The 26924-nt window shown below is 44.0% G+C and overlaps 1 protein-coding gene across 3 annotated transcripts in view; it reads right to left on the reverse strand.

Annotated features, from left to right (window-relative positions):
• Positions 1–2517: 2517 nt before the first annotated feature.
• nkain2 (sodium/potassium transporting ATPase interacting 2) overlaps positions 2518–26924 on the reverse strand; it is a 164177-nt gene continuing 139770 nt past the window's right edge. For 2 of the 3 annotated variants that reach the window (XM_064990944.1, XM_064990943.1), the window contains exons 5-7: positions 19860–19920; positions 4807–4888; positions 2518–2924 (exon numbers count right to left, since the gene is read on the reverse strand). In XM_064990944.1, coding sequence (XP_064847016.1) covers positions 2915–2924; positions 4807–4888; positions 19860–19920 — 153 coding nt within the window. In that variant the 3' untranslated portion in view covers positions 2518–2914. Of the gene's footprint in view, positions 2925–4802; positions 4889–19859; positions 19921–26924 lie in introns of those variants that run through there. The other variant, XM_064990945.1, reaches the window with a different exon arrangement.

The raw sequence follows: 26924 nt of genomic DNA on the forward strand, positions 1-26924 counted from the left end.
AATCAATAGCCTCCTGCCAGAGCATTATACTTGGCACAGGGCAAGTACATGGGTCTTTTAAACATTGTATACGAGAGTGGAGCATTTAGTAAAATAGAGGAACAAATAAATGATAGATGGCAGCATCAGGTTAGCTTCACACCCTCCTCCGTTATGTCTGCGGTGTTGAGGACGGATGGGCTGAGGCTGGCAACAGTTTGCCTCACATACTGTAGAAAATTGTAATGAATGATACCTTCCGGCTGTACAGGCTGTTGCTAGGCACTCCAAACCATTATTGTATCAGCACATCTCGCTGTTCAGATGAGAGATTAGAAAGTAGGATGTCAGTGATTACATCAGGCATTGCAGGAAGTGAAAGTACTCGGAAATCAAATGAGAAAATTGATTGGACTTTTCCACAGTTAGATTTTATTATATTTACAGTCAATTTGAAAGTAACATAAATATAAATTGCTAAATCTATTGAGAAGTAGAAGTGAGCACTGAACCCAAGCAAAACAACCAATGGTGTGTTCAGGAAAGCCTCTATGATGAGCAATTGAGTGCCTGCAACAGTATTATATGCAGCTCCCTTTGAACGTAGGAACTTAGAATACAGTACAGCAAGATGCAATCTAATTATTTTATTTCTAATTCAGATCTATACAACATCTTGTCAAAAACGTTATCCTGGTTGAGAATTTCTGTTATATTTACAACTTTGAATAATCTCTGTAATCAAGGGGTGATGGACAATTGCAGCAGTAAGTAACTATGTTGGTAACCACCAGTGTCACTACAGTACATCCACTATCCAATCATATTAGATCAACTCACTGATAAAACACAACTTACTCTTATCTGGGACTTATAATGAATGGAAGCATACTAGAGACCATATTGCTTTTACCCAGTTGAATATCAATACCATACTGTCCCAGACACAAATGTTATGAAGAAGAGGATAATGCTTAGCTTTGGAATCATTGTGTCTTCAGGTTTTGTATTGGCTGTTACCATTTGGTCATGTTCAAACACAAATAGTAAGTGTATGTTGGAAGCTAAACTTGCCTGAGTTTAGAACAGCATTTTAGGCATTTTATGTATTTCGAGGTGACATTTACAAAATTATCATCATAGATCACAACTGAGGGGGAAATACAAGCTTCAATTTCAATATTCAGTCACTTGGAAGACCTGTTAGTATTACCTCATTCATTTCCAGAAGAGCCAACAGATTCACACTATTGAAATAGAAAACATAGATAGGCCCCATGATATAGAGTTAAGGTCTACAGAGCAGAAGGATTTATGCATGGTGGGAGATATACAAATTGTTTTGCTCACGGGAAGAAGGCTCCCTCCAGTAGAACAGTTACAGTATGATGAGGCTAAGACGACGATGAAAGAACTGAGGCAGTCCTGGTTGGTTCAGGGGGTTCCCACGCTGTCCACTAGACAAAAGCACAACGTTTCAGCCACAGCACAAACTCTACCACACACCCCTTCTAGTCCTCACACCACACCACTATCAGCAAGATATTGTTCCCAAGGTTTCCCTTGACACTTTATACAGTTAGGAGTAAAAGAAAGGCCCACTTATACACAACATAACAAGAGCTTGGGACTACAAGGTTCTATCTGCAAAAAGATTCTTCTAAGATAATTGGCTTTATAGTTACGAACCCTCATTGCTTTGAATAGTGTTCAGCTATTTTTCTATTGTATTCTTTGGAACTTAACAACATGAATTGGGGTATTTATATATATGTAGAGAACATTGAAGAGAACAAGGCTATGTCAATAACTCAATTTTGATTTAAAAAAATGCAGATAAAACCTTCTAATTCCAAGCTCTCTATAATATATTGTTAGTCAACTATAAAAGAGTAAACACTGTCACATGTTAAAAAAAAATCTAGAATTGAAAGAAGTTACATTTTGTTTTCTCTTTGTCATTAGACTCATGTCTCCACGCTGTCTTAAAAAAGCACAAAATTCACATAACCTTACAGAGAAAAGACATCTGCAGAAAGGCCAACTGTCACCTCTACCTAGTCTGGGATGAGGTCCAGTGCTTTCAGAGATTAAATATGCAACAGATTTTGACACCTCATGCAAAACAAATATTGTGTTATCCCCGAATGAACTTTTGAACTGATGTCCCCGAGACGAGCTCCAAAAATATGTATCTCTCGATAGCATCCAATACCTTGTCTAACTCATCTTTAACGGTTGTTCTTGGCACATTCAAGGCAAATACATCCATCGCAAGAAACAACAACTGATTGCCTTTTCAATCCCGTCAAAGTTTTGTCCCATTCAATTGCCCAACTCAGATCGAATTCCAACGGCCCAAGTGTATGTATTGTAAACACATGGTTTCACATGTTCACAACTCTTTATAAGGGAGATATAAAACTACTTCTGATGACTAAAGCCATAGTGATTAGTTATTGAACATTCCTTAAGCAGAGCGTATTTCTAATCAACTTAGTCGGAACACAGGCACCACTTAGCTAGTGCTCTCAACTGTTTCCCTTTGTCCGGAATCTTGGTCCTTTTGAACACTGTCCAGTGGCATCAAAGCAATTTGTTCCCTCAATATAACAGTTATTCAGCTGTCATAAAGAAAGCAAGAACCAGTATGGAGAGATATGCGTCCTGTAAGGTCAACATAGCCACAGGAGGGCGCTCTTGCACCTGCCTGGCCCCTTGTCCAGACCCAGACTGACTCCACCACTGAGCAAAGAGGCTGAGCAGAGACAAAGAAAACCCAGTGTTTGTCGGAGTCTTTGAGGTTAAAGTGTCGAATCTCACGTTCTCCACACAGTTTGTAAGACACTGTATTATTTTAAGACATTTACGAAATGAGACAATAAGTTAGAACTGTAGCTCTCTATTTGATTGGTTCATAAGGCAGCTGTCCTTGTTACTTTGACCTGTGAAGAGAAAGAGAAAAATGAGTCAGTGCCAATAAAGCACATTGCCATAGACAAATTCAAATACAAGTTCATATTGTATGTTCATGCTAAAACAAGCACATCACGGGAAAAAAAAAGCATGAATCATTACACCTGCCACTATTCTCTAAAGACCTTGGTAATTCACAGTTGTCACATCCAATAAGAACAATTGTTAACGGGCATCAGCTGTGAAGACTGATTGACTATTGAAGATGATGTGTAGCACATCTACCATATCATTATCTTGGCGCAAATGATTTATAATCTATATTGTCTTCCCTATTGGCTGTCATAAAACCACAGAATGGCTCTTAATGACATTTTTGTTTTTTTCTCCATTCTCCTGTGTTACAAATGAATCCATATGTCCATAATGTGTGCCATATGTGTTAAACGCTGACCTACCGACAGTTACACATTTTCCCTGAGCAATACAGGAAATTATGATCATAAAATGATGGTTCTTGTCTGATGTGATGACGGCAAAGTGATTTACCCTGGAATTAGCCACCTATTTGCCCAGTTATTATTGAGTAGTATAGGCAGAACGTTCATGACACAACTGAGAAGATATGTTGGCGAAGGATTAAAGTGTTTCCTTGAGTGCAAGTCTAAACCCTACTCCCTTAAATGACGGAGGACTCCCACCTGAACTCAGCTGACCTTGTACAACCAGCAGCTAATAACAGATGACACAATACTGATTTAAACAATGGGCCATATACAACACATCCTATTCCATTCACATTAGACAATGGACATGTCCACACATCCTCTATGCACTTCATTGTCCCCTCCCCTCCCTGTGTTTCCATTCATTGCTGTCTGAGAGTGACAGACAGCAGGTTAAGATTTAGGAGACACTCCATTGTAGTCACCCCTGAATAACCAAATGAAGGCATTGGGCTGGGCAAGAGGCTGTTACCCCCCTCTCTTCCTCCCTACCTATTCCCACCAACCCCCTATCCCCACTAGTAGACATGTCAGCACCCTGCTCTAAATCCTGGCACTGCTTCACAGTGTTTCTCCCCCTACGATTAGTGTTACTTAGCTGGGCCAGTCAGCTGAGGCCTGTGCTCCACAGAGAGAGGCAGGCAGGGGATACCCAGGCTGTTCTGTTCCTGCCACTGTGGAGCTCATCTGGCACACAAGGCCATGAGCACAGCACAGCATATCCCCAAAAATTTGCTTCATGTGACCCCCAGAGAAATGTGATTAAAAAAAACACCTGGAAACCATGTGTTTGATGTATTTGTTACTATTCCACTAATTCCTTTCCAGTCATTATCACGAGCCCGTTCTCCCCAATAAGGTGTCACCAACCTCCTGTGCATTGTATATCCACATTCATGTTCAATGTACCTATGAGACCCGCTTTCGAGGATAACTCTTTATACTGTAGGAGTGGATTACTGTCTATTTCCCGTGTATTATATGTTGACCAGCCTGCACTGTACACAGGATTATAAAACAAAATCTCTGATCCATTCAGTGTCAAGTAGGGAAATCCTTTCAAGTCTCTCAAAGACTGAACATCCCGTCTTCCTCTCCTCATTTACTCTCAAGACAATCCCAACCTTTCAGGAGTCCAGATACAAACAGTCCCTCCCTCATTGTTGACCCAAGCTATTGCCTAAGCTGTATTGACACGAGCATTATTTATATATGAGACTCCTCTCTGCCTTGCGTTCTAATGTCCTCAGCCTAGTCTTATTCGTCCAGATATAGTATAGACTGAAGTGTGACAGCATAGTGACAACATAGTGAACTTGGCACCCAGATAAGCCACAGTCAGGGGAAAACATTTCTGAAGGACTGTAATAGGAGGTGTGAAGAGATGTAGCTACAGTGCACTTACATGTACATGGGTTGTAGTTGCAAATGGGATGTCTTCTGAGGCCCTTGATAACCATAGGAGTCGAACCCTCCTATAAAATCAACTGGACACAGAAATAAGAAGAAAAGGAGGACATCTGGTTACTGTGAGATCAAACAAAGGCATGCGTGTGTGTGTGTGTGTGTGTGTGTGCGTGTGCGCGTGCGTGTGTGCGTGTGCGTGTGTGTGTGTGTCTCTAAATAAGCGTGTGCGTGCTTGTGTCTTTGTGATAATCCCAGGCAGTGGATGATCAGTGTCCGGACCGTCTAAGGGCTGGTTAGGGGCGATATCTGCGGTGGAGCAATGCTCGGGGAGCATGGCCTGTTGGATTAGCAGATCACACAGAATAACAAACTGGACAGGATTAAAGCCCAGCCTTCCACAGAGACCGGCCTGCAGGTCTAGGCATCTGGGCCTCTACCAAAAAGACGGAGGTGCTAAAGCGCGATAACGATCCGATGTCTTTATGCATCTGAGTCTTTTAAGACAAATGAAACACTGAGATAAGCCAAATACATTTCCTGATGAGCTCTCCTCCCCCCCAGCGCCTTGAATAGGAAGAGATGGAAGGTCAGGCATTATCATCATTCTAATGGTACATTTTAGGGGACGTTCACCAAAAGCTCTAAATCCTTGTTGGCCTTTATTGTAGGCATTAACCTCTGTTCTGTGATCAGGCTTATCAGAGGACCTGCAGAGGTAAGACAGAACGTGCTCAATTTAAAATCTGGAGATAGACTGGCCACATCTCAATCAGGCAAATTTCAATAAAAGGCTAAGGAACAATAAAGGCTTGCACTACATCCTCTTGAAAAAAAAAGTCACAGTAAATGTAGCTTTAGCACTTAAGTATTGCATTGTATCAGTATTGTTCTGCAGAGTATATGTTCATATATAACCACAGGAAAATGTACAGTTATGAGTATAACTACTATTCCCTGAAGGAGGGAGTCAACGACCATTCATATTCACTTCATGACCAATGGGCCAATGAATGCAGAGCCCGCCCTTGGAAGCCCCGCCTTCCTGGATATACTAATGGGGCTCGCATTCATTTCCTCAATTCAGTACAGCTTTCAGCGTGCCCAAATCCCCTGATGGCACGGGGCCAAAATATGTTATACCTCGTTCCCTCCTTCAGGGAACAGTAGTTGTATTCAGAACTGTAGGTTCCCTTTCAGTCAATCATTCGGTATAACATACTATGGGGACATACAATCACACCCCAAGCCAGCTCAGAGGGTACCAAACAAGGAGACCCACAGCAGCCCAAGCACACACAGATTACACCAGCTCTAAAAAGGGGTTACAGACAGTGGCGGATTTACCATTAGGCAGAAGAGGCATTTGCCTCAGGCCTCAAATCATCAAGAGGCCTCATAAGCTGGGCATAATTTATATATTTTTTTACTTCTAATCTTTTACAAAGATATATAATTTCTCCGATTGAGATCCCACCCATGCTCCGTTTCGAGTACCCCAACCCCTGCCAATAATTTATTTCCATACATATAGTGTACATGTGTTTCATATCAATATTAATATTATCCAAGCTTTTATCATAATGGAAGAAACAAGTGTCATTAATCACCCCCGGACTGGTTCATAATAATGGACTATTCCACCCTGACTGGTTCAAAATAATGGACTATTCCACCTTGACTGGTTCATAATAATGGACTATTCCACCCTGACTGGTTCATAATAATGGACTATTCCACCCTGACTGGTTCATAGTAATGGACTATTCCACCTTGACTGGTTCAAAATAATGGACTATTCCACCCTGACAGAGTTTCTGTGCATTGTTTCACGAGATGCGATTTCAAACGTGACCTTCATTGAAATTAAGTAGCCGCAATGAGGCGCTTCCAGAGAGAGGCAGAGAAAATAAAGAAAGATTACATTTTTACAGAAGAATTGCCGAAGTGAACATATTTCTTTAGTAAAAAGACAGGTGCTGCTGATAATACTGCCATCGTCATCAAGGCAGAGGACATGTAAAGTGCCTTCAGAAAGTATTCATACCCCTTGTGTCACCTTGGTCGTCTTGGTAAGCAACGCCCGTGTATATTTGGCCTTGTGTTTAAAGTTATTGTCCTGCAGAAAGGTGAATTTGTCTCCCAGTGTCTTTTGGAAAGCAGACTGAACCAGATTTCCCGCTAGGATTCCGCCTGTGCTTAGCTGTATTCCATTTATTTGTATCATAAACAACTCCATAGACCTTGCCGATGACAAGCATACCTTTGCCACATTTTTTGCAGTTTTACTTTAGTGGCTTATTGCGAACAGGTTTCTGAGTAAGGAACTGAGTTAGGAAGGACGGCTGTATCTTTGTAGTGACTGGGTGTTTTGATACACCATGGAAAGTGTAATTATTAACTCACCATGCTCAAAGTGATATTCAGTGTCTGCTTTTTACAGTTTTACCCATCTACAAATTAGTGTGCTTCTTTGCGAGGCATTAGACAACCTCCCTGGTTTTTGTAGTTGAATATGTTTTTTAATTCACTGCTCGACAGAGGACCTTACAGATAATTGTACTGTATGTGTGGGGTACAGAGATGAGTTAGTCATTCAAAAAGCATGTTAAACATGATTATAGCACACAGAACATGCAACTTATTTAGGCTTGCCATAACACAGGGGTTGAATACTTATTGACTCTAAACATTTTAGCTTTTCATTTTTTATTACATTTGTAAAACAAAATAAAAACATAATTCACTGTGACATTATGGGGTGTTATGCGTAGGCCAGTGACAAAAATCTCATTTGAATCCATTTAAAATTCAGGTTGTAATACACCAAATTTGGAAAAAGTCAAGGGGTATGAATAGCTTCTGAAGGCACTGTATGTGTAGCCCATGTATTTTATGCTGTCTGGCCAACAAGCGTACGGCATAGTACGTTTTTTCGTTTGCTTGGATGCTTTCTCCGGTAAGATAGTTTTAGCCACTTGCCAATTGAAGAAAAGTTGTCGGGTGCAAAGTGCACTGTTTGGATGCTGTAATTATTTTGGATAAAAGTGCGAAGGTAACCTACTTTTTGATAATCAGATGAAAAAATTCATGGCATATTAAAAGGCAATACATTTTCACAGTTAAATTTCATGTCTTTCCTATAAAACCCATAAAGCTGGTCTCTGCCTGGGGCCTCCAAATCATTAAGTCCACCACTGGTTACAGAAGCCACCTTTTCACCTAATAGGTACCTGAGAAGCATGAACTGTCAGAGCCCTATATAGGGAACCAGAACCAGCTGCAACTTGGCTATGCACAATGATAATCTGCCACTACAGGCCAAGTCCAAAGGGCACACGCGCTGCATAGCATTGATCAGAGCCGATGAACCACGGCAGCCTGAGGCTCAAACACACAGGAAACCTGCAGTAACCTGGAAACTGTGTACTCCCACGCTGCCACGGCAGCCAAAGGCTCAAACACACAGGAAACTATGGTAACCCTGATAATGCGCACTTTACGCTCTGCCGCACCCCAAGGCAGCCCAAGGCTCATACCCGCAGGGAACTGTGGTAACCCGGATAAATGCGCAACCTGCACACTGCGAAACACCCATTCCCGGACCCGGCCATAAGAACACTATGAGCCACACTGGGAGCAGTTACATCCAAGTGATAAAACCTCACTAAGGTATGTGGGGATGCCCCGGATCGATGCCCTAGAAGCCGCCACACCCCTAGTGGAGTGAGCATGAACATCACTAGGCGATCCTTTCCCCTTGTCCTTTGCTGTCAAATGCCAGGGAGACAATCCAAGAAAGTGCCCTACCCTGAGCTGGATTAGCAAAATAGACAAAAAGCTGGTCACAAACGCGGACATCCAGGGTCCCATCCATATACATGTGCAAAGCGCACCGGACACAGGCCATGCAACCTCCGTTGTTCACTGGGAGCAAATGGAGGAGATGAGAAAGGGAACAGCTCAAAAGCCAGGGACCTGTTAGATATAGCCATAACCTTGGGAGCAAAAGCTGCATTAGGATGTAACACAACTTTGGAGTCGCCAACCGTGAACTTCAAACAGGACGGGTGTACTGATAGCGCGTCACGATCCCCAATGCGCTTGGCCAACGCCAATGCCATGAGCAGGGCAGTCTTGTAGGAAAGGACCTTCAGGTCCACAGACTCCAATGGTTCAAACGGAGGCCCACACAGAGCATCCAGGATCAAAGCTAGGTCCAAGGTCGGTGCCATGGGCTTTTACCAGGGGTCTCCAACCTTTTCTAGCATGAGAGCTGCTTTAAAAAAAATGTAATGTTGCAAGCTACAGTTTTTTTCCCTAGCTTTCAAAGGACCTTTATCTCTTCTCCCCTGCAACTCTTCCGAGCCTTAAGTGTACAAGATAAAGTAGTACACTATGTTTTCTCTCAATATACCTGGTAGAATAATGTTAGTTTTTACCTTCATTTTACGAGGCAAGTCAGTTAAGAACAAATTCTTATTTTCAATGACGGCCTAGGAACAGTGGGTTAACTGCCTGTTCAGGGGCAGAATGACAGATTTGTACCTTGTCAGCTTGAGGATTTGAACTTGCAACCTTTCTGTTACTAGTCCAATGCTCTAACCACTAGGCTACCCTGCCACCCCAACTATAAAACAACTATAAAAAATGTTTGAGTACGAAGCGTTTGCGGTGATCACCCTGCGGGACAATATCTGGCCCATGAGAACCCACTGCAAGGAGTCAACGCCCTTAAGCAAGACAGGGATACTTTGAGCCACCGATGGCAATGGCAAGTTGCGTCCAGGCGTGTAGCACTCAGACAGCGCTGAAACAGACGCATCAACAGAAGTCCCAGAGGCACCCCAGCTATCATAGAGGCCATCAGAACCAATAACTGCAGGCACAAGTGAAAAGGCATCGAGTGCCCCAGCTGAAATCGTGCCAGACCGAGCCGGAATGCGTCCCTCCTCTTTTGGGACAAAAACGCATGATTCAGAACAGAGTCCAGATTGAGACCCAAAAAATAAACGCACTGAGCCGGAGTCAAACAACTTTTCTTGTAATTCACTATGAACCCGAGAGATTGAATATGGGAAACCAGCATGGCAGTGTGGAGCTCCACCTGTTCCCTTGACTCCGCCAAAACCAGCCAATCGTCCAGATAGGCCAATAGGCCAACACCTTTTCTATGGTGGTGGAGGCTGCTTTGGCACCGGTGTGGTGCCAAAGCAGCCTCCACCACCATAGAAAAGGTGCGGGGCAATAGGGAGAGCCCGAAAGAGAGCCCACCCTCAAAACGAAACCGCAAGTCCAGGAAGGTTCGCAGCGTTCCATCGGCTGTACCAACTGCTCTGTACATCTGACACGGGGACCACACAAATATATGGTTTTGAAGGAGAGAGGAAATCTCCACTCTTAAGGCAGGTGCTAGGACCCCAGGGACCATTGACGTGATGATGCCACGAAAAGGAAGAGGACGTACAGCAAACTGCAGTCCGTAAACCCTCGCCACCGTCCTCATCACCCACTGTGAAACTGCGTAGGCCTCAACTGGACAGAGCACACTGCCAGTCTCCCATACATTATGTCCTGAAGGGGCAGAGCTCCACCCTGAGGACTGGGATAATTTGTTTTTGAATCCACCACTCTTGACAACCATGTGTCTGAATGTGGGGAAGGAACTGTTTTTATTATGCCCTCACCTGGATGATACCGCCCTCTCGATACCCCTGAACACCAAGGAACTTTGGGTTGAAACAATGTGCTTTCGTGATACTGCCGTTCTGACATCCAGCGCACACCAGGTTCGGGGACTTAGGCAACTAGTAACTTGCCCCCATTAACCGAGCCACTTGGGAGCACTGTTGCCACTATAAATGCTTGGTGAGGAGGGCCCCATCACCCCTGTGAAGGATTTTTGTGGGAAAAGGACACGTAGAGCTGCGTCCTGTTTTCTGTAAGAACTCCATAGTCGAGCCAAACAACCTTGTTTGCGAAACTGGCTCATCTAAATACATCTGCATGTCCCTCTCAGGAATCCTGGACAATGTCAACTAGAGGTGTCGCTGAGCCACCACTGTCACCCCCACACTTCCCCTACAGACAGGATAGTACAGCAGTACAAAATTAGCCGTAGCACGCATTTCGACGAAGATCCCTGAAACTGGCTTTCCCGCCTCCATAGTCTTATTCAGCTCTTGCAGCATATCGATATGATACAGAACATCTGCAGCACTGTGACCACATTCAACAACCGGGCTGCCACACCCTAGGCCTGGTATACTTTGTCCAGCTGATCCCCTGAGAACTGGGACTGTTTATTTGGAAGTACCGTGCTAGGATTAGCCCCTTTGTTAATCCATGGAGGTAAGTAAGTTGCCAGCTTTGCATCCATCAGCGGTGTGCAAACGTGCCCCGCCTACTCCAAACCCTGTACATTCATGAACTCCCCATAACCCGGTAGAGGGGAATCCCGGGTCGCCTTTAGCTGAGGGGTAAGCGATGCTTCACAGCTGCAGGAACAGGAGGTAGATTCCTTCTCCCAAACCTAGAGGAACTCTGCTGTGGGGGAGAAGCCGGCCAATCCACCCCCGGGTGATCTGCCGCCCTACGACACAGCTCCATCTAAGGCGTATTAACCACCAGTGGTTCACTCTCACCGGCCGAATCCAAAAGCTTTAGGCTGCCCCAGATTGATGTCATTCGATTCACACTCTGAACACCCTCCAGAACCAGCCAGGGATAGTACAGTGTATCATCCCCGGGAATCTGATCAATGACAGAGAAACTGGAATGATCTTCACTTGGCTGTGATGACAGCCCTATCAACTCCGACCACAGCTGCTGCTCTCTCCCGGCCTCAGACAACCCCATTCCCGAGGTCGCTTCACCGGAAACCCTTCGTCAGGAGCCCCAATCTTTCTCACAAAGTCAGCCCGATGCCCAATGGAAGTTGAAGCCAGGAGGAGACAATGGTCACACGAACTGGTCCGAGCCAAGACCTCCTGAGCGTGTTTCCACTCCATTTAAACAGGAAAGCACTCATGAGTATCTTTAATTTTTATTGTGAAACCATATGCCCTAGGGCACAGTCGGAGGTTCCAACTCGGCTGGTTAGCCTTTTGGAATTTACTCTTACCACTGGCAATCTTACTAAAGCAAGGAAGAACTGTCTACAGAAGCAGTGTAGAAAGTAATGGGCTTTTAACAAAAACAAAAACCGATAAGAAGAGTCAAAATTTGTAACATCTATTGGTACGAGTATTCTCTCCCTACTAACAGACCAAAGTCGGAGCTGAATTTCGTAGTCTTCGTTTGCTTCAAAAGTTAGCAAATTACATGATACGCTTTTCCTCCAGAGGAGCTGAAGAGCGAAGCATTGAGGAAATGAATGCGTGCCCCGGGATTATAGCCAGGAAGGTGGGGCTTCTGAGGGCGGGCTCGGCATCCATTGGCCCATTGGATCATTGGGCGTGATTTCAGTCTTCAGGTGAATATATAAGACTGTTAGAATGTTACCCTGAGTGACCGACTGACTGAACCATTATGTGTGTAATGAAAAGCTATTTTAATATTTTCCTTTTGCCGGAGGGAATAATGTTAAATGCCTGCAGCTACTTATATTTACCATGCTAATATGACAAATAGTGCTCACTTGATGACGAAACACACTAAAACAGATGCTAATAGCTAAGGTGGATTATTAGTAGCTCATATCTATACAAAAAGCCCTGAAAGATGCCAGTAAAACACTAGCAGCAGTTAGAGATATACTGTTACGGTTTTCTTCTAACTCCTCCTCCGACGAAGAGGTGTAGTAAGGATCGGACCAAAATGTGGCGTGGTAATTTTCATACATGTTTAATGAACGAATAAACATGAACAATACAAAACAACAAACGTAACGTGAAAACCTAAACAGCCTATCTGGTGACAACAAACACAGAGACAGGAACAATCACCCACGAAACACTCAAAGAATATGGCTGCCTAAATATGGTTCCCAATCAGAGACAACGATAAACACCTGCCTCTGATTGAGAACCACTCCAGACAGCCATAGACTATGCTAGATACCCCCACTAAGCCACAAACCCAATACCTAACAAAACCCCAAGACAAAACACACCACAATAAACCCATGTCACACCCTGGCCTGACCAAATAATAGGAGACAAACACAATATACTTCGACCAGGGCGTAACAGAACCCCCCTAAGGTGCGGACTCCCGGACTCACACCAAAAACCATAGGGGAGGGTCCAGGTGGGTGTCTGTCCATGGTGGCGGCTCCGGCGCGGGACGTGGACCCCACTCTATCAAAGTTTTAGTCCCTCCTCCTCGCGTCCTTGGATAGTCCACCCTCGCCACCGACAATGGCCTAGTAGTCCTCACCCAGAACCCCACTGGACTGAGGGGCAGCTCGGGACTGAGGGGCAGCTCGGGACTGAGGGGCAGCTAGGGACTGAGGGGCAGCTCGGGACTGAGGGGCAGCTCGGGACTGAGGGGAGGCACGGGACTGAGAGGAAGCTCAGCACTGAGAGGAAGCTCAGCACTGAGAGGAAGCTCAGGCTGGTGGTTGGATCTGCGAGATCCTGGCTGACTGGCGGATCTGGAAGAGTCTGGCTGACTGGCGGATCTGGAAGAGTCTGGCTGACTGGCAGATCCTGGCTGACTGGCGGCTCTGGAAGAGTCTGGCTGACTGGCGGATCTGGAAGAGTCTGGCCGACTGGCAGATCTGGAAGAGTCTGGCTGACTGGCAGATCTGGAAGAGTCTGGCTGACTGGCGGATCCTGGCTGACTGGCGGATCTGGAAGAGTCTGGCTGACTGGCAGATCTGGAAGAGTCTGGCTGACTGGCGGATCCTGGCTGACTGGCGGATCTGGAAGAGTCTGGCTGACTGGCAGATCTGGAAGAGTCTGGCCGACTGGTGGATCCTGGCAGAGTGGTGCATCTGGAAGAGTCTGGCTGACTGGCGGATCTGGAAGCGTCTGGCTGACTGGCAGATCTGGAAGAGTCTGGCCGACTGGCAGATCTGGAAGAGTCTGGCCGACTGGCGGATCCTGGCAGACTGACGGATCTGGCTGCTCCATGCTGACTGGCTGCTCTGGCAGCTCCTTGCATACTGGCAGCTCCTTGCAGACTGGCAGCTCTAACTGCTCCATGCAAACTGACAGCTCTGGCTGCTCCATGTAGACCGACAGCTCTGGCTGCTCCATGCAGGCTGGCAGCTCTGGCTGCTCCATGCAGACTGGCAGCTCTGGCTGCGCTAAACAGGCAGGAGACTCCGGCAGCGCTGTAGAGGCAGAAGGCTCTGGCAGCGCTAAACAGGCGGGAGACTCCAGCAGCGCAGGAGAGGAGGAAGGCTCTGGCAGCGCCAAACAGGCGGGAGACTCCGGCAGCGCAGTAGAGGAGGAAGGCTCTGGCTGCGCTGAACAGGCGGGAGACTCCGGCAGCACAGGAGAGGAGAAAGGCTCTTGCTGCACTGAACAGGCGGGAGACTCTGGCAGCGCAGGAGAGGAGAAAGGCTCTGGCAGCACTGGAGAGGCGAAGCGCACTGTAGGCCTGATGCGTGGTGCTGGCACTGGTGGTACTGGGCCGAGGACACGCACAGGAAGCCTGGTGTGGGGAGCTGCCACCGGAGGGCTGGTGTATGGAGGTGGTACAGGGTAGACCGGACCGTGCAGGCGCACTGGAGCTCTTGAGCACCGAGCCTGCCCAACCTTACCTGGTTGAATACTCCCGGTTGCTCTGCCAGTGCGGCGAGGTGGAATAGCCCGCACTGGGCTATGTAGGCGAACTGGGGACACCGTGCGCAAGGCTGGTACCATGTAAGCCGGCCCAAGGAGACGCACTGGGGACCAGATGCGTAGAGCCGGCTTCATGGCATTTGGCTCAATGCTCAATCTAGCCCGGCCGATACGCGGAGCTGGAATATACCGCACCGGGCTATGCACCCGCACTGGAGACACCGTGTGCACCACAGCATAACACGGTGCCTGCCCGGTCTCTCTAGCCCCCGGTAACCAAAGGAAGTTGACGCAGGTCTCCTACCTGGCTTCGCCATACCTCCTGTTAGCCACCCCCAAAGAAATTTTTGGGGCTGACTCTCGGGTTTCCATCCGCGTCGCCGTGCTGCCTCTTCATACCAGCGCCTCTCCGCTTTTACCGCCTCCAGTTCCTCCTTGGGACGGCGATATTCTCCAGGCTGAACCCAGGGTCCTTTACCGTCCAGTTCGTCCTCCCATGTCCATTCCTTCTCCTGCTGCACCTTGGGGTGGCTACACTCCCCTGGTTTAGCCCAGGGTCCTCTCCCGTCTAGGATTTCCTCCCTTGTCCAAGAGTCCTGTGTCTTTGGCCGCTGTTGCTGCTGTCCGTTACCACGCCGCTTGGTCCTGTGTTGGTGGGTGATTCTGTTACGGTTTTCTTCTAACTCCTCCTCTGACGAAGAGGTGTAGTAAGGATTAGACCAAAATGCGGCGTGGTAATTTTCATACATGTTTAATGAACGAATAAACATGAACAATACAAAACAACAAACGTAATGTGAAAACCTAAACAGCCTATCTGGTGACAACAAACACAGAGACAGGAACACTCAAAGAATATGGCTGCCTAAATATGGTTCCCAATCAGAGACAACGATAAACACCTGCCTCTGATTGAGAACCACTCCAGACAGCCATAGACTATGCTAGATACCGCCACTAAGCCACAAACCCAATACCTAACAAAACCCCAAGACAAAACACACCACAATAAACCCATGTCACACCCTGGCCTGACCAAATAAAAGAAGACAAACACAATATACTTTGACCAGGGCGTGACATATGCAGGCACCCCTTCCCCCAAAGACCTAGCAACATATTGATTGGGCTTTATTCAGTAGGCTTTAGCTATAGGGGAAGGTTTAATGGGAACATTGTTGAGAATTGCAGTCAGCACAACTTGATCTATGTCTCCAAATTGCTTTGTCTTAAGTACTCACAACAAGTTGTTATGACAAAGCAGTGGCAAATGAAATGCCGCCGAGGGCCAATCAACATGACATTCCACCTTTCTGGTAGACTGAACCTGATTGCAAATCCCATAGAGGAAGCGCTAACCTAATTTCCTTGTTATTAATGCAAAAAAGTATTTACAGCACCTTGAACACACTGCTAGCTGCATCTTGATTCCCCCTCTCTCATCTTTTCTCCCTCTTTCCTCTCTTGGAGGCAAAATAATTTAAAATACCATCCTTTCTTTTAAATGGACCCTGGGACATTACCCTTGATAGTAGTTGTAATTACGGAGTGAGCGTGTTGATTGGTTTTAGCTGTTCATTACCTTCGCTGAGGTGCTTCATGTACTATATTAATTAGAGCTGTAATGGCCAATACGGCTCCCAGATTAGTGTTTCCTCATGCTTCAGGGATCAAACCATCAATACCATTCTCATTCACTGGAGGATATGAACAATATTATTCCTCTGTGTTTGGCCAAATTAAACACAGCTACATGACTGAAATGATCACCACCACCACCGCAAATGGAGTATTATACTTCATGGGCTTTTCCCAGGTTCTTTAAATTCCAACTCCGGAACACATCAAATACATCAACGAGATTGTCAAGGGTAAATTCCAATTTGAGCTTCATTTGCCCTGAATGGCATATTTCTCCCTGCCATTATTGAGTGGCAAATATAATTGTCTCTTAATTGGGACCAAAATTACTTTTATCATAACAATGCCTGAGGGAATCCTTTACTTATCCAGGATGGGCTATATAATATGCCAGATTGAGGTACTCCCCATTCTGGGCAGTGACATTTGGGCTCTAAAGATGGGAAAGCTATGCTGGGGATACTCTTTAGAGAGAGAGAGAGACATGGTCTGATGGGGAATCTCAGCTAGCTGAGAGACTCACGTTTGGTTGTGGTCATGGTTTAGTACTCCTGCCTGCCTAGTGTTGGCTCCCTGTACAGGGGCTCCAGCAGAGCCAGGAGAAATGCTGCATTTTTTTTACACTCAGATACCCATGCTAAATGTAGAGGAAATAGCCTACTAAGTGCCACATCACTTATTTGACTTTTTCTGGCTTGAGAGAGCAACCAAACCACACACACTCTTAGTAATATCTCTCATAACAGTTCCCATGTTCAGTGTACTGTGTGCATATTGAAGGTGATCACACAGCTATCAGAGTCAAAGCCTTCTTCTACCACCACTGAAACGTTTTATATGAATCCCTATTGCTGGTGAGCGGTACTGTATGTTGGGTTGTGACAACAATAACCAGCAGTCAGGTATAATGTCAGTACACTAAAAGTGTTGTTAGTGTACTGACCTAGGGGAGGACCTAGGGGAGCCGGGCACTCTTAATAAAGGCATGCTGCATCCAATCTTAAATGAATAACTGTGATTATGAAACTCAAGGTAATATTCACTACTGTTCAAAAGTTTGGGGTCACTTAGAAATGTAATTGTTTTTGAAAGAAAAGCTATTTTTTTGTCCATTAAAATAACGTCAAATTGATCAGAAATACAGTGTAGACATTGTTAATGTTGTAAATTACTATTTTAGCTGGAAACGGGTGATTTCTTTATGGAATATCTACATAGGCGTACAGAGGACATTATCAGCAACCATCACTCCTGTGTTCCGAATGAATGTTGTGTTAGCTAATCCAAGTTTATAATTTTAAATGGCTAATTGATCATTAGAAAACCCTTTTGCAATTATGTTAGTACAGCTGAAAACTGTTGTCCTGATTAAAGAAGCATCAGCATTTGTGGGTTCAATTACAGGCTCAAAATGGCCAGAAACAAAGAACTTTCTTCTGAAACTCGTCAGTCTATTCTTGTTCGAAGAAATTAAGGCTATTCCATGCGAGAAATTGCCAAGAAACTGAAGATCTCGTACCATGCTGTGTACTACTCCCTTCACAGAACAGCACAAACTGGCTTTAACTAGAATAGAAAGAGGAGTGGGAGGCTCCGGTGCACAGTTGAGCAAGAAGACAGGTACATTAGAGTGTCTAGTTTGAGAAACAGACATCTCACAAGTCCTCAACTGGCAGCTTCATTAAATAGTACCCGCAAAACACCAGTCTCAACGTCAACAGTGGAGAGGCGACTCCGGGATGCTGGCCTTCGAGGCAGAGTTGCAAAGAATAAGCCATATCTCAGACTGACCAATAAAAAGAAACGATTAAGATGGGCAAAATAACATACACTGGACAGAGGAATTCTGCCTAGAAGGCCAGCATCCTGGAGTCATCTCTCTACTGTTGACGTTGAGACTGGTGTTTTGCGTGCATTTTTTAATGAAGCTGCCAGTTGAGTCCTTGTGAGGAGTCTGTTTCTCGAACTAGACACTAATGTACTTGTCCTCTTGCTCAGTTGTGCACCGGGGCCTCCCACTCCTATTTCTATTCTGGTTAGGGCCAGTTTGTGCTGTTCTGTGAAGGGAGTAGTATACAGCGTTGTACAAGATCTTCAGTTTCCTGGCAATATCTCGCATGGAATAGCCTTCATTTCTCAGAACAAGAATAGACTGACGAGTTTCAGAAGAAAGTTCTTTGTTTCTGGCCATTTTGAGCCTGTAATTGAACCCACAAATGCTGATGCTCCAGATAATCAACCACTCTAAAGAAGGCCAGTTGTATTGCTTCTTTAATCAGGACAACAGTTTTCAGCTGTGCTAACATAATTGCAAAAGGGTTTTCTAATGATCAATTAGCCTTTTAAAATGATAAACTTGGATTAGCTAACACAAAATGCCATTGGAACACAGGAGTGATGGTTGCTGATAATGGGCCTCTGTACACCTATGTAGATATTCCATACAAAAAAATAATTTCCAGCTACAATAGTCATTTACAACATTAACAATATCTACACTGTATTTCTGATCAATTTGATGTTCTTTTAATGGACAATTTTTTTTGCTTTTCTTTCAAAAACAAGGACATTTCTAAGTGACCCCAACATTTTGAACGGTACTGTAGTCAAAACTGTTCTAAAACGATAGAGAAGGCATGTACAGTGTGCAATCATGTACAATCGCCTCATGTGACCCCTCCCCCTCCCTGACCCCCCCTCTCTCTTTCTCGTTCTCTATCCCCTCTCGTTCCTTCTTTCTCTTTATGGCTGCTGCTTGGTGACGAATGTTGCAAATGGAGAGAATGCAAGAGCGATTGCCAAAAAACGAAATGGTATTGATCTAGGATGCCGGGGTGGTTGGCAAATGCATTCTTTCCAGCACATACTATGTTTCCAAATCAAGACGGGTAACAAGGAGAACTAGCACATGTCTTGGCGCAATCAATATTCATTTCTAAATGACGATAACACAAAAAGTCATTCCTGTCCCCATATATGTTTTGCTTTCTAATCTTGTGAAAAAGAGGCAGTGACCAAAGAAAATAATTCATGCATCTTGGAGCAAAAGGCAATTGGACTTTTAAATGTAAACGTTTGCTGGAGCATTCTTGGCTAAATCTAAAGATCCTACCAGAAGAGTAATGTCCATGCCAATGCTTGGTTATTAGAGTAAATGAAGTACTCTGTCAATGCAGGAATACAGAGAGGTCAGCCTTGAGCCAGACATACTGTATATATTTACCTGGACGTAAAATAATTAGTTATATATTATATCATGGAGCGAGTCCAGGAAAATGGCTCATTAGTACTGTCGTAGCAAAACATCAGTAACTGGAGTTATGTGATTGGTCAGGTAAAGCTTATGAATCAAAGGTGTGCGTTTCACTTGCCACATTCATGTCATGTCGGAAACTCTGAAATTTGCGACTTGATACTCTTTGTAGAAACATGACACCCGAGTTTCCCACTTGGGAATTATCAGAATCAAACAATACACAAATAACTTGTGTTCGTTTGAGATTTAACTCTGAGTTTCCGACATGACGTGAACGGGGCAACTGAGGCACATGAGGTGAGATGGCACTGAGTCATCATTATAACAAGCAAAGGGAAATGATAATCGCCTTTAAATGTGTGACCGTAGGAATCGGGTATATTTCTCCTAGATCTACAATATTCGTTGAAAGGCAATACTCACAGCTGTCTTCCTCTTCTGAGATGAGCTTCACCACATAACAGGCATAGATGAACCCAACAAGCTGCAAAAGAGAAATGAGGAAAGTTAAGTTTGTCTGCAGTTGTGAGTTGTGACATTTCACAGTGAGAAAGAGACTAATTAGAATAGCACAATCAGTGGAGGAAACATAGATTTTTGTGTCCGTGCCTTCAAGAGTTGCAGAGCGCTACAAAATAATATTGGTGGGAAAAGATGAGCCACCAGTGATACAAAATGGGAACAAGATAGAGATCAGAAGAGCATCTCCAAGTGGAAAACATTCTGTGCTGAGGAAACAGGTGTTAGCATCTAATCTAATACCATCTAACGCTATCTGTGTTGAGGGAACAGGTGTTAGTACAACATATAATGCATCACTCTGCTCTAGGAAACGGGTCACATAGAGAGGAAGAGAGACGACAACAGAAAAAGAGAGAAAAAAAGAAACCCTGCATCGCCAATGGAAAAACATTATTTATTAAGAGACATTCCACAAACATTTTTTTTTTAAATGGTCGGGGGCTAATCATGTGGGCTTAGCGGTTCTTAATACGTCTGTGTTTAAAATGAGTCACCTAATATAATGATTAAGTGGATTAAGTTTAACAATAGAAAGCCAGGCGAACATAGGAAATGTCATTGAAGACTTAGCCAAAGTACAACACAGTAGTATAGTAGATGTCCCTGCTCTTGGCACTAACACACCTCAGAAGAACACAACCACATTACTTTCTTTCCCCGCTCTTCCTTAGGCCTGTAATTTCATAGACCAGGAATTGGAGGCCTCTGATTGGATTGCGCGATACAGATGCTGGGGGTCAGGCTGAGGTCAGCGTGTAAGTGGAGAGGAATGGACCTTCTCAATGTAACAGAGGATTCAGTTAGACAGGAGGCCATGCACGAGACAGCACTCTAGATACCCATGTGGATAATGGGTGTGCCGTCCTCATATTCAGGCGCTGTCTGGAGTCTAAGGGTCATGCTGGCATGCAACCAGCAGTGTGTACATTGAGATTCATCATAGTGGCCCCTACCATGATGGAAAGTTTAGCCAACATGGCTTTCTTTATAATCTGTGTTTATCATTTAATCAGATCATTGAACTAAAATGCATAAAGACATAATAAGCTATTTTGTATTTCATTCCTACCCCGCCTTGCCCGATAAACAGACACAGTTATAAATATGAGCAACCACAGATTTAAAATTCCAGGAATATTTCAAGGTCTTGCCCTCATTTACTCTAAATAATGTGGCGCTCCCTTCCTCCCCCTCTCCCCCTGCTCTGTCTCTGTAGCTGGCTGGGAGCACAGGCCAACACTCACACAGATGCAATACATCTCCAGACTGGGCCATTTGCATAATACTGTGCCCTGATGTGAAGGACACATGCCACACACGATCCGGGCCCCGCCACTCACACAATACACTGCACACTTTACCCATTAGGAGCACTGAGAAGGTGAGACAAAGGAGCTGTATTTTGTTTGTCGCATGGGCGTTATTATCATACAGAAACACAAGAGACACACACACACACACACACACACACACACACACACACACACACACACACACACACACACACACACACACACACACACACACACACACACACACACACACACACACACACACACACACACACACACACACACACAAACACAAAGCTCCTCTGATTACCCAATGGCATCTCATTTTGAACCGTGTCACAGGGCGTAAACCTAATTTGTCTCCTGTAAATAGAGAAGGGTATTCCTATGATAAAGGCTCCTTTATACACAAACCGTTCTACTCCGTAGGAAATACCACTGTGACGATGACTCCCGATGGTAGGTTAAAATTAGATTCTATACATCTGAATAATACATGCAGAGTTACTGAGGAAACCATTAATAATTGAGAATAAGTCTGGGAGCATGATTGATCTCACCGCAAGTATTATGAAGCCGCGTCTCCTCAGAATAAACACAGACACACAACACCGCCATTCTCTATTGTCTGGGTGGGAGTCAGACACACATCTCTACTACATCGCTTCATAACCATCACTTTCAAAAAAGCAGCTTTGTCCAGTTGATTTTGATTATGACTGATTGCATTACTGTTCAGAGGCTGATTGAATCAGGAGCCTTATAAGTGAATAGTGTTAGGGAATAATCAGAATTTGTTGGTAACATATGTAAGATGTTTTATATTCATCATATGTTTGTATGTTACTTTTCATCAAGAATGGTATTTTTGTATAATACTGTGGCGAGGTTGCAGTTATCTGTTCTATGTCAAGACTAAGTTGCATGGGCCGCAGAGAGGGGAGAGGTCAAAGTGTCATCATGTGTAAACATATCTTTTGCTCCACAATGTCTGTGTGCCAGTCAGTGTGTCTCTGTGAGTTTGTCCAGGATTGGTTGAATTTAGAATTGGTTCTATCTAAATGACAATTTGATATATATCATAGGGTGGGAGTAATGTCTTGGTACCATTTTGTACCAAGGACGAGATAAGAGCTTTGTTTAGGAGACCAAACTGAACGATAATTTATAGCCAACTCTGTCTTCTTAGGGGATACTCCTCTCTGAAGTAAAGTCTTTCTTTGTGTAAGTTCCTGGGACCTGTGGATTGACATGTCGTCTGGGGGGGGGGGTGGATCTTCGCTATAAAGGATCCCATTTGCCATTGTGTGGGGACTCTCAACTTTTCAGTAGAGATACTGAACTGTTGAGAGTCACAGAAAATGCTATAGAGCTCATATAATTAAAGATGGACTTTGATAACTAACTCTGACTTGTGTGTGTGGTTTGCTCCCATGATTTGGTAAATAGAGGAAATTTCCACGACAATAGTCTCCTATGTTGTGCAGCTGATAGCCACGATACTGAATGAGTGGCATGTTTTGCACCGGTGCGATAGCGATGGCATGTTGGCCTTATTATAGTTGGAGGGTGCTGTTGCATGCATGGATCACATGCACATCACTGCTCAAAGGTCAAGGAGTGTTGAGGCAGAGAACACTTTCAATCTATGTGCAGCACTTGTGAAATCCAACTGGCATGACAATGCAATGTACTGTAATAGGAGAGTGGTTTCAAACCGGTTCCATTCATTCTGAATGCACCAATTCAGCCACGGAGAAATTGACTAGAAACAGTCTCCAGCATTAGAAATATTTTGACTGAAAAAAAGGGTTTCATATTGGTTGTTAGAAATCAAAATCATACTATGGCTATTGCATTTTGGAAACTAGATAAGGCCAGACAAAATTGATTCACTGTTTAATGTATTTTCCCCCCAGAAAAGTGAGGCAAGCGAGTGACAATTTTTATAAAAAAGGAATAAGGAACAACAGTACTTTATCATATTGTCCTAGGCTATATGGACATGAACAACAATTTCAGACTGATTTTCAGATTATTTGTAACGATTATCGTACAATCTTTAATCATAGTAAGAAGCATCAATCTACAGTTGAAGTAGGAAGTTTACATACACCTTAGGCAAATCCATTTCAACTCAGTTTTTCACAATTCTGACATTTAATCCTAGTAAAAGTTCCCAGTCTTAGGTCAGTTAGGATCACCACTGTATTTTAAGAATGTGAAATGTCAGAATAATAGTAGAGAGAATGATTATTTCAGCTTTTATTTATTTCGTCACATTCCCAGTGGGTCAGAAGTTAACATACACTCAATTCGTATTTAGTAGCATTGCCTTTAAATTGTTCAACTTGGGTCAAACGTTTCGGGGAGCCTTCCACAAGCTTCCCACAATTAAGTTGAGTGAATTTTGGCTCATTCCTCCTGACAGAGCTGGTGTAACTGAGTCAGGTTTGTAGGCCTCCTTGCTCGCACACGCAAGCAAGTTCTGCCCACAAATTTTCTATGGGATTGAGGTCAGGGCTTTGTGATGGCCACTCCAATACCTTGGCTTTGTTGTCCTTAAGCCATTTTGCCACAACTTTGCAAGTATGCTTGTTGTCGTTGTCCATTTGAAAGTCCGATTTGCGACCAAGCTTTAACTTCCTGACTGATGTCTTGAGATGTTGCTTCAATATATCCACATAATTTGCCGACCTCATGATGCCATCTATTTTGTGAAGTGCACCAGTCCCTCCTGCAACAAAGCACCCCCACAACCCCGTGCTTCACGGTTGGGATGGTGTTCTTTGGCTTGCAAGCCTACCCCTTTTTCCTCCAAACATAATGATGGTCATTATGGCCAAACAGTTCCATTTTTGTTTCATCAGACCAGAGGACATTTCTCCAAAAAGTTCGATCTTTGTCCCCATGTGCAATTGCAAACCGTAGTCTTTACGTAGTTTTTATGACGGTTTTGGAGCAGTGACCTCTTCCTTGCTGAGCGGCCTTTCAGGTTATGTCGATATAGGACTCGTTTTACTGTGGATATAGATACTTTTCTACCTGTTTCCTCCAGCATCTTCACAGGGTTCTTTTGATGTTGTTATGGGTTGATTTGCACTTTTCGCACCAAAGTATGTTCATCTCTAGGAGACAGAACGCGTCTCCTTCCTGAGCGGTATGACGGCTAGCGTGGTCCCATGGTGTTCATACTTGCGTACTATTGTTTGTACAGATGAACATGGTACCTTCAGGCATTTGGAATTTGCTCCCAAGGCTGAACCAGACTTGTGGATGTCTACAATTTCTTTTCTGAGGTCTTGGCTGATTTCTTTTGATTTTAGCCTATCAAAAGCTAAAGCCATGACATCATTTTTGGGAATTTTCCAAGCTGTTTAAAGGCACAGTCAACTTAGTGTATGTAAACTTCTGACCCACTGGAATTGTGATAAAGTGAATTATAAGTGAAATAATATTCTGTCTGTAAACAATTGTTGGAACATTTTTATGTATACAGTTGTGTACACAGTTGAATTCGGAAGTTTACATACACTTAGGTTGGAGTCATTAAAACTTGTTTTTCAACCACTCCACAAATTTCTTGTTAAACAAACGATAGTTTTGGCAAGTCGGGTCGGACATCTACTTTGTGCATGATACAATACATTTTTGTCTGTAAATTTTAAAATTAAAAAGTAAAATTGTCTGTAAACAAGTGTTGGACAATTTTTCCAACAATTTTTTCCTCCCCTCAGCAGCTTCCATTGCTATACAAAGTCTACAGATGTGAGCATGGTAATGCATGTGTTGAAATCCTGGATCTTGGCTTTTCACCTACTCCTGCATCTTCCTTCCAACACCTCACATTTGACTATCTATAGTATTATAATCAGATATTTGACTTCACCCAACCATGTTAGAGATCGGCAGGGGAAATATAACTTCAAAGGTCCTTCATATAATTATTGATGTGGAGGACATTTCCCAGCTAACCTATTTCCTCATAAAAAGTGGGCACAATCCTGTAGTTTAATCCATTTTCAGGTGCTGATGTGGCATCACTCAACCTATTTCTGTCTCAGTGTAGACTCCCATTTCAAACTGTGAGCGGCTCACTTTGTGCAAAAGGTCATTCACACGTCCTTGACCCCATCCTCCTGTGTTCCTTGGCTCGCTGCGGGTGACTTTGCTCCTTAGCGTTTATAGACGGGGCAGAGCTGCGTACCATGCCAACAACTGGTTATTTGCAGCCACATCTCACAGCTTGCACCAGCAAACAGACTTTCAGTGGAACCTTAGCTTTTTACTGGGGTTGCATCCCCGGAAATGGAAGCAAGCTACAACACATCAAGGGCAAACATCTAAGTACATTGACTCCATTAAACCTTTTAAATAGGACAACTGCTGGCATACAGACTCTTGTAAAACCAGACCTGGCTCAGGGAAATGCTGATTGTATATATTTTGGGGCATTTACAGAGTACGCTAAAGGTTCAATGTGTGTTTTATTACTCATCACAATAAAGCCAAATGGCATTTCAGCAGTTCCTATAAAATGGTGCTTTCTGTTGGCCACATATCAGAGCGGTTGGGGGTAGATGCTGTGGATGGCAAGCTGATGCATCACTCTAAATGAGGTACTGCACACACTGTGGGTAATACTGCACAAGCAGGTTGAGGACTTGTGAAAGCCTCGCTGAAATGTTTCCCTAGTATTTAACCCCATACCGAGAAGAAAAAAGACTGGAGAACATTTGGAAAATGGGCCCTGAGCAATGTATTCAGGATTCATGATAATTCAATGATGGCAAAGCATTACCCCTCACACATTCACAACCATCAAAGACAGTTTAATCTGCACAGTATGCAGTAAGAAAGGGGCAGCAGGTAGCCTAGTGGTTAGAGCGTTGGGCCAGTAACCCATAAGGTTGCATAATCAAATCCCCGAGCTGACAAGATAAAAATCTGTCCTTCTGCCCCTGAACAAGGCAGTTAATCCACTGTTCCCGGTAGGCTGTCGTGGTAAATAAGAGTTTGTTCTTAACCGACTTGCCTAGTTAAATTTAAAAAATAACCCAGTAATGCTACTGTTATTCTAATGTAAGACTACATTCAATAGTGCATTCCCAAGTGAATGTCTCCTAGTGTAACTTTTTATATATTGACACATCAGTGTATCATTGTTTGACAGTGAATTTTTGAATCCTTAAAAAATAAGATATCGAAGAATTCATTAGGTTCCATTTAATGTAGACAGAACTTTCAGACTTTCAGCTGTGAGCTGGGCCCATTCTTTGGGTGTAATTAAAATAAACCTCTGTGTCTTCAATAATCTGCCAACCTTAAGAGCAGAAAGCAATTGAGTTCTCTTCATTCTAATCCTCCTTGGGCGACCTACCGGGCTCTTCATCTGAATTAGTCTCCCTACAGAAGGAGGAGAGGCTCCACAGCAAAGACCTCCTGAGCTTGTGCTGTGTGAGTTCCACATAGGCGTTGGTCTTGTTAGGTAGCTAAATTAACCGTTTACTTCCTTAATCATGGCCAAGGGCCAAGCTCATTGACTTCTCTATTGAGTCTTCGGCTGGTGGGCATCATTTTGTAAGAGGAGAGGAGGAAAAATGGTCAAAGGAAAGATTTATATACTATAGGCTGTAGTGTAAATCATTGTACATAATGAAGGAGGAGAGCACCC

Source organism: Oncorhynchus masou, chromosome 16 (genome assembly GCF_036934945.1).
Source record: "Oncorhynchus masou masou isolate Uvic2021 chromosome 16, UVic_Omas_1.1, whole genome shotgun sequence".
Taxonomy (NCBI): domain Eukaryota; kingdom Metazoa; phylum Chordata; class Actinopteri; order Salmoniformes; family Salmonidae; genus Oncorhynchus; species Oncorhynchus masou.